The sequence below is a fragment of the Oculina patagonica genome, chromosome 9, assembly GCF_052425735.1.
Source record: "Oculina patagonica isolate OP01 chromosome 9, crgOcupat, whole genome shotgun sequence".
In the NCBI taxonomy this organism is placed as follows: Eukaryota; Metazoa; Cnidaria; class Anthozoa; order Scleractinia; family Oculinidae; genus Oculina; species Oculina patagonica.
In genome coordinates this window covers 6494682-6506699 of record NC_135766.1, presented here as the reverse complement: position 1 = coordinate 6506699, position 12018 = coordinate 6494682, and the positions used below count along the sequence as shown (strand labels likewise).

General features: G+C 36.3%; 1 protein-coding gene across 1 annotated transcript; it reads left to right on the top strand.

The window, feature by feature from the left end:
- The first annotated feature begins 212 nt into the window (after window positions 1-212).
- LOC144665927 (DNA-directed RNA polymerases I, II, and III subunit RPABC4-like) lies at window positions 213-5802 on the top strand. Its single transcript, XM_078527213.1, has 3 exons — window positions 213-413; window positions 4611-4703; window positions 5574-5802. The coding sequence occupies exons 1-3, from the start codon at window positions 347-349 to the stop codon at window positions 5594-5596; spliced, it is 183 nt and encodes a 60-aa protein (XP_078383339.1). The 5' UTR covers window positions 213-346; the 3' UTR covers window positions 5597-5802.
- The last annotated feature ends 6216 nt before the right edge of the window (window positions 5803-12018 follow it).

The following is a 12018-nucleotide window of genomic DNA, read 5'->3' as shown; positions in this document are numbered from 1 at the left end:
CCGACCGACCCATCATCACAAAAGACGGGGCGATGGGAAACGAAACACTTTATTGGGATGGCCTAAGTTAAAAAACCGCACAAAAAAGCAACATTTAGCCCTGTTCAGTACTGTCATCCGGTAGAGGGGGGCTTATATCCGGGGGGGGCTTATAACCGGGTGTATTTTTTTGTTTCAAGGTTGAGGGGCCTATAACCGGGGGGGCTTATAACCGGAATTTTACTGTATTTGTTTTCACAATTTACCCTGGCGACCTGCTGCGAACAATGTGTCTTCATACATGAAGTACTTACCATGGTCTGATGAGACGCGGGCTCAGAGAACACATGAAGTCGAGTGAGTCAAAATGGAAGGAAGTCAGCAAACGCAAAGCCAAGGAGCTAACAAGCAAGCCATGATTTATATTTGTGGAGGTAAGAGCTAATCTTTATGTAAACTAAATGAGCTCTTCGGAGTTTGGATTGGATTTCGTATTTCATTGAATGTGCTAGACACTTTGTATAAATATCTATAGAGAGACAGCGAGGGCGAAGCTAGTGCAAAAAAGTTGAAAAGAAGTTCTACTTTGTAGTAAACTTTTCGACATGTGGCAGTCTGTAACAGAACACTTATAGACAAGCTTTCTTGTTCGAAGCACATGGCTATATAAAAAAAATTATAGCCATGTTAGCCATGTTATTTGGCTTTAGAAATGTCGTGAAGGGAAACCAAGCCAGAGGCAAGGGCTGTCAAGGTTCTATCAGGAATTCGAAGCAGGAAATTGACAAGCTATGATAAGACATAAAGACATAATTTATTTTGCTACCAAGAGCTTAGGAGCCGTAGCTCGTTAAAACGCTCTTGTGAAATAAAAAGGTTTAAAAATGATCTTTAATTATCAGTTTACAACATCGCACAATAAATTTAATTCAGTTCCCATTTAAGACATTTAGGTGTTTTCGATACAACTACATTACATGACACGTAAGATAAGACAAAATCGCCAGTAAGTCTTCTAATTCTTTTAATTCAGGAAGTATAGTAGCTAGCCCAGCTTCACTCACAGAGTTGGTTGGTTGGTTGGTCCATCAGCTGTAAACTTTTTTGCAACTCCGCTGCCCAGCGGATATAATAGTAGAAAGAGTGTAGCAAGGCTGCCATATAAAGGCAGCCTTTTAAATTTAAAGTGGTATAACAAGACAAAACAAACAGCAAAGAAACATAATGTAGCTGACAATTACGTGAGGAAAGTAATCGACAGCCAAAAAAGGGGACATTGAGAGCCATAAATTGATCAATGGCTTTCGTATCTATCCAGCGTAGAGCTAGCGTCATACAGGAAACCACTGATCATAATAATAATGATAATAAAGATATTTTAGCAGGGAGCCATGTCACAAGAAGGTGGTTTTCAGTGGGGCCCTGCATAAAATAAATAACAAATATGATAAAAATGGTTAAAAAGTGAAAGTTAGAAATAGAAGATGTAAAAAGTTAAATTTTAAAAAATGAATATAAGAAATTAAAAAACTTATCAAATACTTCTAATATGTCTTTTAAAAGTTAAAATGTCAAATGCGCTTTGATCATCTGCAATTGTCATGCATGTTTCCTTATTTCTGCATCAGAGAAATTTTTTAATCGCCTGCTGCTCATATATATTCAAGGTATGAAAACCAAATGTAAAACTTCAGTGGTGGCTCGAAGAGCTCTTTGATTGAATATAGGAAATAATACATTTTCAAAATACTAAAAATTGCAAGTACACGTACTTATCTCTAGATACTTTATTCAATAATCTTGTCAAAAAGGGCATTTCTTCTTAGATCATCATAATTTATAGCACACAGTAAAATAAAAAAGTGCATTTCATCTTCAAAATCTTTCATTTTTTAAGCGGCAACAATCGCTTAAACTAAATTATGTTGGGCTCGATGGACCTATCAGTAGAACCTAATGGGACTGGGAACTAGCTACAGGAATAAATGTTACGTGAACTGAGATCAAGTCAACAAGAAATCACCATGAAAAACAGAAAGCAAAATACTAAGTAATGGAAAGTTAGAAAGGCACTGAGACAAATTATAAACCTAAGAGAAATGAGATATTTGATGAGTTTTATTGAATTTGGTAGACAGACATGATTACATCTCTATATCTTTTTATACAATGGGCCTGTGAATATTTTGTTAGTTGCATTGTTTTTTATGGGGCTCAAAAATATGCGAGCAATGAGCAAAATATCCACGCATATTATTTGTTACACCATCAAATATGTGATTTATTATTCCACTACTATTTCAAGCCTTACAGCCGATTTCAGTGTAGTGTGTAGACCCGGGTTTTTCAAAACATTATTCGCCCGTGCATGATTCGACCACGGGTAAACTAAATTGCTACAGTTTGCTGACGATACAACTACTATTTTAGCTGATTTGAACTCTGCTCAGGCTTTGCTTAAATTACTTGATTACTTCGAGAAAATTTCAGGATTAAAATTAAACGTCATGAAAACTGAAGCCATGTGGATTGGATCTCTTCAGGACTGTGAAGAGGAACCACTTGGATTTAGGTGGAAAAAATGTGTCAAATTTTTGGGTATCTTCATTACATATGACGTCAAGCTACTTGTTGAAAAAAAATTTAAACAAAGATTGAAGAAAATTGCAAAGTTAATAAATCTTTGTAAGTCAAGAAACCTTTCCATTCATGGCAAAGTCAACATAATTAAAGCAATCCTTCTCCCAAAAATGATCTTTCCAAGCTCTTTTTTAAGCACTCCGTCATCTGTAGTAAAAGAATTTAACTCCTTGGTTTTTAACTTCCTGTGGAATGGGAAAGATAAAGTTACCCGACGCTCAACGTACGCACCTTATAACTTAGGTGGTCTTAAAATTATTGACTATGAAAACATGATATAAGATTAAGATTAAGCTGACTGAAACGAATTATGGATGTAGAGTGCTCTGGTTTTTGGAAGCTTTACCTCAATTATCTTTTGAACAACCAAGGAGGAATATTTTTCTTTCAATGCAATTATGATGTAAATAAATTAACTATTTCATCAACCTTTTACCTTGAACTTTTATCATGGTGGTCTGAATTAAGAGAAAGCGCAGACCCTGACAGAGGTTACAAATATATTTTATGGAATAATAAAGAAATTTTGATTGAGGGCAGGACTATTTTTTATAGGCATTACTTTAATAATGGTGTTGTTTTTACAAAGGACCTGCTTTTTGATAAGACAAATACTGAGTCTTTCATTACCATGAAAATACAAGGTTTATCAAATACAAACTTTTTAGTTTGGACTGGTCTAAGACAATCTGTCCCACTGAACCTACGTGGCAATGTGCCTAGCTCTAAGGAAGTTATTGATATAGAAAATTATAAATGTCAAAATTACTATTGTCACTTAATAAAACTTAAATATGAAAAACCTAGCAAATGGAATAAACTCGGTCTAGAATTTGATTTGAAAGAAGATCAAATTTCATGGGCATACCTTCTACCTTTGAGGGTAGCAAGCGAACCTTATGTACGCTCCTTTCAATACAAGGTGTTAAATTCTATTCTCTTTTCAAATGACCGCCTGTTTAAAATAGGCTACGTAACAAATCCTAACTGTACTTTTTGTCAAGTGAGTTGAGAAACTATCAATCACTTTTTGTTTGAATGCACTTTTTCAAAGTCCTTTTGGAATACGGTGACCGTTAATATTTTGAATAGGCTTGGTAGTTGCGGATGTCTCTTGTTACGTGATGTTATTATTGGAATTCTGAAGGAGGGAATGGACTTGGTAAACTATATAATAATTTTAGGAAAAACGTATCTTTGGACCTGTAAACGAAAAGGAATTAAACCCAACTTTGATCACTTCAAACAAATTTTAGAAATCAAATACGAAACTGAAAAATATATTGCTTTTAAGACAAATCAGATTAACGTGTTCAACAAAAAATGGAAAGCATTTGAGGAAAACGTCTAGAATAAGTAAGTTAAGTAATAAGTTAGGTAAGGTAAAGTAATTACTCCTGTTGTACCTATAATTTTGTATGTTTTAGTATACGGTGTAAAAAAAAAAAGCCTTGAGAAACTAAATTGTAAAGTTAAAATCTATTGCACATAAGTATAAGTTAAATCTTATCCTCTAATTTTGTAAAGTGGTAATTATCAATAAAAAAATAAATAAATAAATAAAAATAAAAAAAATGATTCGACCACGGGGTTACCAGTCTCTTACCGAACTTCGATACAAAATTCCGGCAACTTCGGCTCTGAACCATTGCAGCTGATGAGCTCAGAATTGGCAAGCTGCAAGATAATCTTCTGTGGTTTTAAAAATTTGAAGGCTGTAAAGATTGCCTTAATACTGTAGATGCCAGTTATTGTTCAAGAGATTAAAATAGATGCTGGTCTTTATAAAAGCTATATAGGTATGTGTGGTTCCAAAGGGGATAGTTTTCATGACCGTTTGGTGTGAAATACATGTAGGGTATAGATTTTTGGTTTGAAATAAGGTATGGTGTGTACACTCTTGGGAGGTGTGATTTAAATCTGGACTACTCTGCCTTTCAACATGTGCTGCATGAACTTCCTTACATGTATCTGTACGTTCTCTTGTTTAGAATGTCACACAGAAAATGAGATCAAATCCAGAGATCCTATTCGTTGCCGGGAGTGTGGATACAGGATCATGTACAAGAAAAGAACAAAGAGAAGTATCCTTTTATGAACAAACGGACATTGCATGTACATTTCTGCTGAAATTATGTATGGTGCATACCCATGGTTGCCACAGGTCGGGAAATGGTCAGGGGAAAAGAAAATTTTTGAAAGTCAGTCAAAAGTCTGGGAATATGAGTCAGGGAAAATTGATATTTTGGAGAAAAGATGGGAAATTGAAATTATAACAGTGCTACACTCTTTATTTTATAAGAAATAATACAGGTTTTTAAGAATATAGAGGCTGAAATTTGCAAATTTTTAAGAATATTTAAGAATAAACTTGAGGCTGAGATTTTGAAAAGAATATAATTTTGAGTTGAAATTTGTAAATACAATACAATTAAATAAGTTTTTAATGTACTGAACAGTAAAAAAAATAAAATCCTTCATTTCTCTAAACGGCAAAACTTTTGACTAAGCAATAAATCGATAAAAACCTGCACTAGCCAAACGTTCCATGCTTATGACGAATGGTGGAAACATTTTTGGTCAACATGATGGTGATATCCTTTAAAATTCAGTTTTGGACTGTACATAAGTTATAATTGTTATTTTTAATTTCTCAGTCTAATTTGAGCCATTGGCTTCACCTTTAGTCAAACATTTTAAAGGCTTGTATATGTTGTTTGACCGTGTCAAGATAAAGTTTACGTATTGTTACTGGTAAGGCAGTTTTTGAGTAAAACGACAAAATATTTATGAAGTTTTTCAAGAGAATGAGAATCTTGAGATGTCAAAAAGATGCAAAAAATGATTAATAACTGTGCGTCGTATATTCGAACAAAGTGAGAAAACATCTTGGTACGAGTTTACAAAGTAAGAGAAGTGTTTTATGTACCGTGTTTTCCTTAATCAGTGTCTAGTGGTGGTTTTTGATGCCAGATGACAACACTGTGATATTCTTTCAAATCAGAGGCCCAGATGTTCCAGCGATACACAAGTTTTTGATGGCTACTGAAACAAAGAGAAACTAAAAAGCTGGATTCATACTTGCTTTCTCATTCACTTGTTGTTTTACTGTCAAGTTTCTCACCTATGTGTATATGATAAGTAACAAAGTTGTCATTAAAGGTGCTTTTTATTTAATGTAAACCATTTTCTTTTAATGATCATTAAATATGAAATTAATGCCGAAAATATAACGGCAACAGGCAATTTTCGAGGTACCTTGTTTACCTGGTTTAAAATGGGTCCTAAATGGTGCACAACATTTCAGTTTTACTGGCATGTTAATTGTCTTGCGAACTTAACTCATTTACATATGAAATGTTAAGCAATCAGGACTCAGTCGTCTTAAAACAGATAGACTAACAGCGGTGGAACCAGGAATTTTTTAGGAGAGAGTGCACCACTAAGGAATGGCGTAACTGGCTGGTGACGTAAACAAGTTTTAAAAGCGAATACTAAGCCGCAGGACATCTTAGAGAGGGGTTCGCACCCCGTGCACCCTCCCCCTAGATCCGCCCCTGACTTAGAGATAAAAGGCAACTCAGAAATGGCTTATTAAGATGTACAACAAAATCGTTTTTGCTCTGCATTAACATACATTTTTTATTGAAGAAAATTTTCCACATTTGTATTCTGTTCAGATATTAACGTGCAATCCATCTTCAAGTAAGCAAAGCCGCAAACTTGGATTCTCCATCATTCAACTCGCTTCGAAAATGGCTTAGATTTCCACACCAAAATTTGATGATTTCGACATTTCTGATCCTAGCAGTATGCAGGACGCGTGTCACTTATCAACCTAGTAAATAGCCTAGCTCACAGCGAGTCTCACGTAGCTCAGTTGGTTAGAGCGCCCAACCGGTATCTGGGAGGCCATGGGTTCGATTCCCGTCGGGGACTCAGATTTTTTTCTTTGTCCCACGCTCGTGTCATGTAGAATAATTTCTTCACTATTTATCACCGAGCTTAAAATCCACCATCTTTATTATTTACTACTGAAAACGGAGTTGAAAATACGACACTTGTCCGGTGGTGTTTTCCTTCAAGGTATGGTAGAACCATTTCCAGTTATTTCGTTTTATCGTGCTTGCGCCATCCTCTAGTGACCCCCCCTCTAGTTCGTTTTTTCCATACGTATTCGTGATTGATAATAATCAACGGCGTCTTAAATTCACAAACCACGGCACCTTGGAGAACAGAGGTTTCTCCTATCGCTAGGTTTCCGACCCGTACAGGAGCACCAATTTGACATGTGGAGTAAAATTGCCTTCAAGTGCTTTCTTTGATACGAGCAACAATTTCCTTCAGATCATGTTGAGGACGTCAGTACACATCAATCACATCCCGGAATAGCTTCAAGGCTGACGGAATATTACGTACAGTTTCTAAAGTATAACGATCCTCGTCACTTTCGGATTTAACAGGGTTGCCACTTTCTTGTCAGGGTCGGCCAGGGGGGTAAGTGATATACCAGTACACCTGAAAAGCATGTACCCAGTATACCCAAACTTTCTCCTCAAAATTATGCAAAATACCAAAATGTGGAATAACATACGGTAGTATACTTTTTATACCCATAAAAGGCCCAGTTTTCGGTAAAAAATAATGTAGTATACCCAGTTTAAAATGCCCCTGTATACCGTATACCTGAAGACCCCGACCGAACCTGTAAAATGACCCACAGTAGTAAAATGAAAGCAAAACCTCATGAAAAGAAAATCGATGATTTTGGAGATAAAAAAGAACAAAACTTTTTGAAAAGAGTTTTATTACATCAGAAAAGAGTAACATAGCTTTGTATTTGAGGGTCTTCTACAACAAACATTATGTCAGTTTGGCGCAGCTTGTTGTATTTGTTAGGCCAAGTAAAAAAAAATTCTCGTCCTTGCCCGCTTCATTTTTTGGGGGCCGCCTTCTTGTTCATTATTTGTTATTGGAAAAGTTGGAACGAAAAAAAAAAAAGACGTTAGTACAACTGAAAATTCTGTAAGAGGTAGCTTTTTTCTGCGTTTCAACACGAACTCAGGCCAAAATTTCAAAGCATTGGTACTCTAGGGCCGCGCTGGATAGGTCAATTACCTTGCAGGATTTATTTTGCAAATTCGCTTCTGGAGAATTTGACGATGGAGGAGATAATAAACAAAAAAAAAGTGCCCACCCGCTCACGTTTTTATAAAAATCCGAACGATGAAATTTTTTTTTATTTTACTTGGCCTTATTTTCACAGTTTTTCATAAGAAGTCAAGTAAAGTCTGAGGTCACTTTTATGTGAGGGTCACATTTAACAATTATTCCATGAGCGCGCGTTTCGAAGCGCGTTGGATATGAGATGGTAGATAGCCAACGAGGCGGGTAGCGCCGAGTTGGCTAAAACGATCTCACATCCAACAAGAGCGAGTGGAATAATTGTTTTATTAAGAACGCCATCAGAATTGCAATATTTGACTCCCCAGCTGTTTTGTTGACGCGTATATGAGACCAGAGATGTCAGAGATATAATAATAATAATGTTTTTGACTTTATTGACCACTCCCGCAATGGGCTAGTTTTAAAGAATAAATCTTCGTTCGCTGCGTGGCACTTGTAATTGTGAAGAATGAGAACAAACGTTATTGAAAGTGCCAAAATAATTTCATTACAAACCTAATGTTTCTAGCTTAGCCCTTCATCAGTGGTAAAGTGATCACTTTACAACTGATGAAGGGCTAAGCTAGAAACATTTGGTTTGTAATGAACCTATTTTTGGCACTTTCAATAACGTTTGTTCTCAATCTGTCAGAGATGTAGTCCATCGTTATCTTAGTTCTTCTCCCGGCTGCAAGATCAGTCGGTTCGCGATACTGAACGGCAGAAAGTGAATTTGGTATTTGGTATATCGTCATTATTGCTCAGTTTCGTTCCACGTGAGTTTGAAATGATTTTTTATTTCTTACATGTCGAAAAGTATTTTAGTCCGGCGGCTTAGCTCCTGAATTGTGCGATTTTTGATACAAGCACCAAACTTTGCAGGATTACAAGCATTCGCACACTAATCAATTCTTGATATAGTGTCAACGCCAATTTCCTATTTTCAGCAAGTAAACAGCAATGGAATTTTCAGCCGAGAGGCCCCCCCTGCCCCTTCCCCACAAAGTATTTCTTCTTGTACTTTTATAAACCTTTTATTGATGATTTTTATTCATAAATACAGATATGAATGCTTTTAATTAGGCTAACAATTGTTATTTTATACCATCTGTTTGATACCAATAATTTAATAGGAAATTATTTATTGCATGGGAAACGTTTTCGTTCCCCGCCCTCTGCTCCCTCGCCTCTTTCGTTTTGCGCTAGCGTCCAGGTCTCTCGCAATCGGTGAACCGTTCGCTAACAGAAGAAAAATAGGAAAATATAGGGCTGTGAACAGTCTAAATTACAGCATTTCATTCTAAATTTTGTACGTGCGACTTGGTATCACTACCTGGCATAATAGTATTTGTCTATAAACCAGGACAAACAAATATTTCACGAAATTTCATTGATTTTAATAAATTAAGGTTTCCATGGAAACCGGTGTTTTTCGGGCTTGGCACTATATCTGAAAAAAATTTCTGTTGGTGACCACTTTCATTGTGCCAAGTTTCATGCTTGTATCAAAAAGTGCACAATTCAACTAAAATTTCGAGCTAAGCCGCCGGACTATTTTAATTTACAACTCTTATTTCCAAAATGGAGTTTGTCTTATACATTTCATCTTTTTGATCAACACAATGTACATTCACTCCAATCTTAGAATTATCAGCGTTAAACGAAATTAGTTGTGTTTTAGTTACTTGTACATTCCTGGCGCAATTTCAGGCAACCACTACCAATTCTTATTGTAAGCTCACAACTGAAGAACACTAAATCATTTGCGATGCTTGACTGACGTTTTCAAACCGTAATATCCCCGGCACGAGTTCTTTTTCATCTTTAACGTATTTCCTAACAATTCAGCTTAAAATATGAAATAATAAACGTTTGTTGCATCTGATCATTACACTAAATTCTCGGACTAAATTGTAGGGGCGATGGTGTTTACTTGATATCAAAACAGACAAAGCAGTCCGAGGTGTCCATAAGGGTTTGGGACGTTTACCCACGACAGAATAACCACGACACAGTAAACCACCACAGGCTAACCACAACACAGTAACCACAACACGGTGAACCACCACAGGCTAACCACAACACAGTAACCACGATATAGTGAACTACAACACGGTGAACCACATCACAATGAACAACAATACAATAAACCCGGGAGTAAACCACTACAGCGGTAGAGTGAACAACAACACAGTGAGCCAAAACACGCTGAATTTCACTGAACCTTCGCAGACTTTTTTTTATTATATAATACAAATCGCGGATTTAGTGACATTTGTACTGTCTGACTACTATGTACTAGTAAACACTCGACTTTTTGTTGTCTGTGTTTAATAATTGGCGGACAACCGGGAATCTTCGTCTTTCCTATGTACTTTACCCCGATAGGGTTCTTTGCCGAGAACAACCGTGGATAACAAAACTTAAAATTATGTGTCCAACAGTACATATTTATACGGGATTATACTCGCGCAAACCTTTACGGTTAAAAGATCAAATTAAAACACCCACGTCACCAAGTTTTAGTTGACCTTGCCTCACTTGTAGCCGTATTTATTTCATTGTCACGCAATTCATGATTCGCAACAACATCACCACACATTCTTTTTTGAAAGTTCGATCTTCTTTTATTAGTATATCAAGCTGGTTACTTCGAGTAACGTTCTTTTTGTCACATTTTTTGTCACATTGTTGTTAAAAAGGTCGTTTTAGTTGCTTGCTTTAAGTTACTTACTTTTTGATGCAATTTTGGGCAGTATATAGGTATTGTAAAATGGGATATTTAAAAGTTAAAAATTAAGTTTCCGTATTCTGAGCGTTGTGGTGGCATTAAACGGGTTGACACGTGGTCACGCGTACGCGTGGTACAGTAAAAAGGTACAGTAAAAAGGTACAGTAAACGCTCTACGCAATAATAGCTACAAAGTACCTTTATTGTAAACAATAGGCCTTGTCACAATTTTCGACGCCATCTTGACAAGTAAGCAAAGCGGGTACAAATTACAGTGTTTGTATGGGAATCCGACGGCAAATATCTTTTACAAAAGTTAAATTGCTAAAGATCTTTGTATTATCTTATTTACACATATCAGTCAATTGGGAGACACGTTTTTGCAAAAAATTGTAAGTAGTTTAATTAAAAAAGTGCTTCGAGCCGGCCACAAGAAACGAGACGAGTGCTGACATATATATATTCAATTAAGCTGAATTAATTGTTTGCCAATGTATAGTAAGTGTTTATATGTTGAAACATAGAAAAAAAAACCCGTTAGTTTAACTATGTAAATATATGTTTACATCGGTCTCAATGAATGCGCAGAAATGCCACTGTACTAAGAAAAAAGCGCGCTCGGTCCAGATGAAAAGTTCTTTATAATATAGCATTTCTTACCATACTGTGTAACCCTTTTGGCCCTGAGTGCTTCTTCTCGAAGTGTTTTATTAGAACACTTTCTTTTGAACCTTTCTTGGACGATTGCGAACAAAGGTAACAGTGGTACAATGATCCACAACAATAACAACTTCTGTCCGTACATCTTGCAAAAGTTCGAGGACAAACTGCGTCGTCCGGGACTATCGATATGTGAGATATATGGACGATACAGATAGGAGTAGATGGAATTACAAAAAGTTGCGGATTATATACAGTTGAACCCCGGTAACTCGAACTCTGAAGGGAAACAAAAAACAGCTCGAGTTAACAGGGTTTTCGAGTTAACCGAGTAAAAATGACTGGGAAGTGGGTCCAAGGGAAATAGAAGTTAGTTCGAGTTAGGGGGGTTGTTCGAGTTATCTGAGTTCGAGTTACCAGGGTTCTACTGTATATCTGATTTTAAACGCGCAAATATCGTGAATGCATGGACACCCCTATACTGCAGAAAACGAAGACCAAATTTCGAAACAGCTATTTCTGTTATTCATTCCTACCCTTTTTCCCGTGGATGCTCCAATATTCTTCGCCTAAAAAAAGCCTTCGACAACTTATTTATTCCGGCTATTAATTATTTCCCTTGTTTACCTAGTGTTAAAGTTTACCGGCTAAAACGCGATAGTGACATGTTTATTGATGCGCAGTGTTTTAGTGACATTTACGTGGATGTGTTTCCGACAAACCAAAATGTTTGCTACACTTTTCAATTATCATCGAATACGGTGTGTTTTGGTAATTTGTAACAGGCATTTACATGGGCTACAAGCCGTTTAATGTGTCCGGCTTTGCTTCGAATGTCATAA

Coding starts and splice junctions, on each gene's coding strand:
- LOC144665927 (XM_078527213.1), top strand. CDS start 347: ATGGAAGGAAGTCAGCAAACGCAAAGCCAAGGAGCTAACAAGCAAGCC. Junction 414..4,610: donor CATGATTTATATTTGTGGAG/GTAAGAGCTAAT, acceptor TCTCTTGTTTAG/AATGTCACACAGAAAATGAG. Junction 4,704..5,573: donor CAAGAAAAGAACAAAGAGAA/GTATCCTTTTAT, acceptor ATCAGTGTCTAG/TGGTGGTTTTTGATGCCAGA.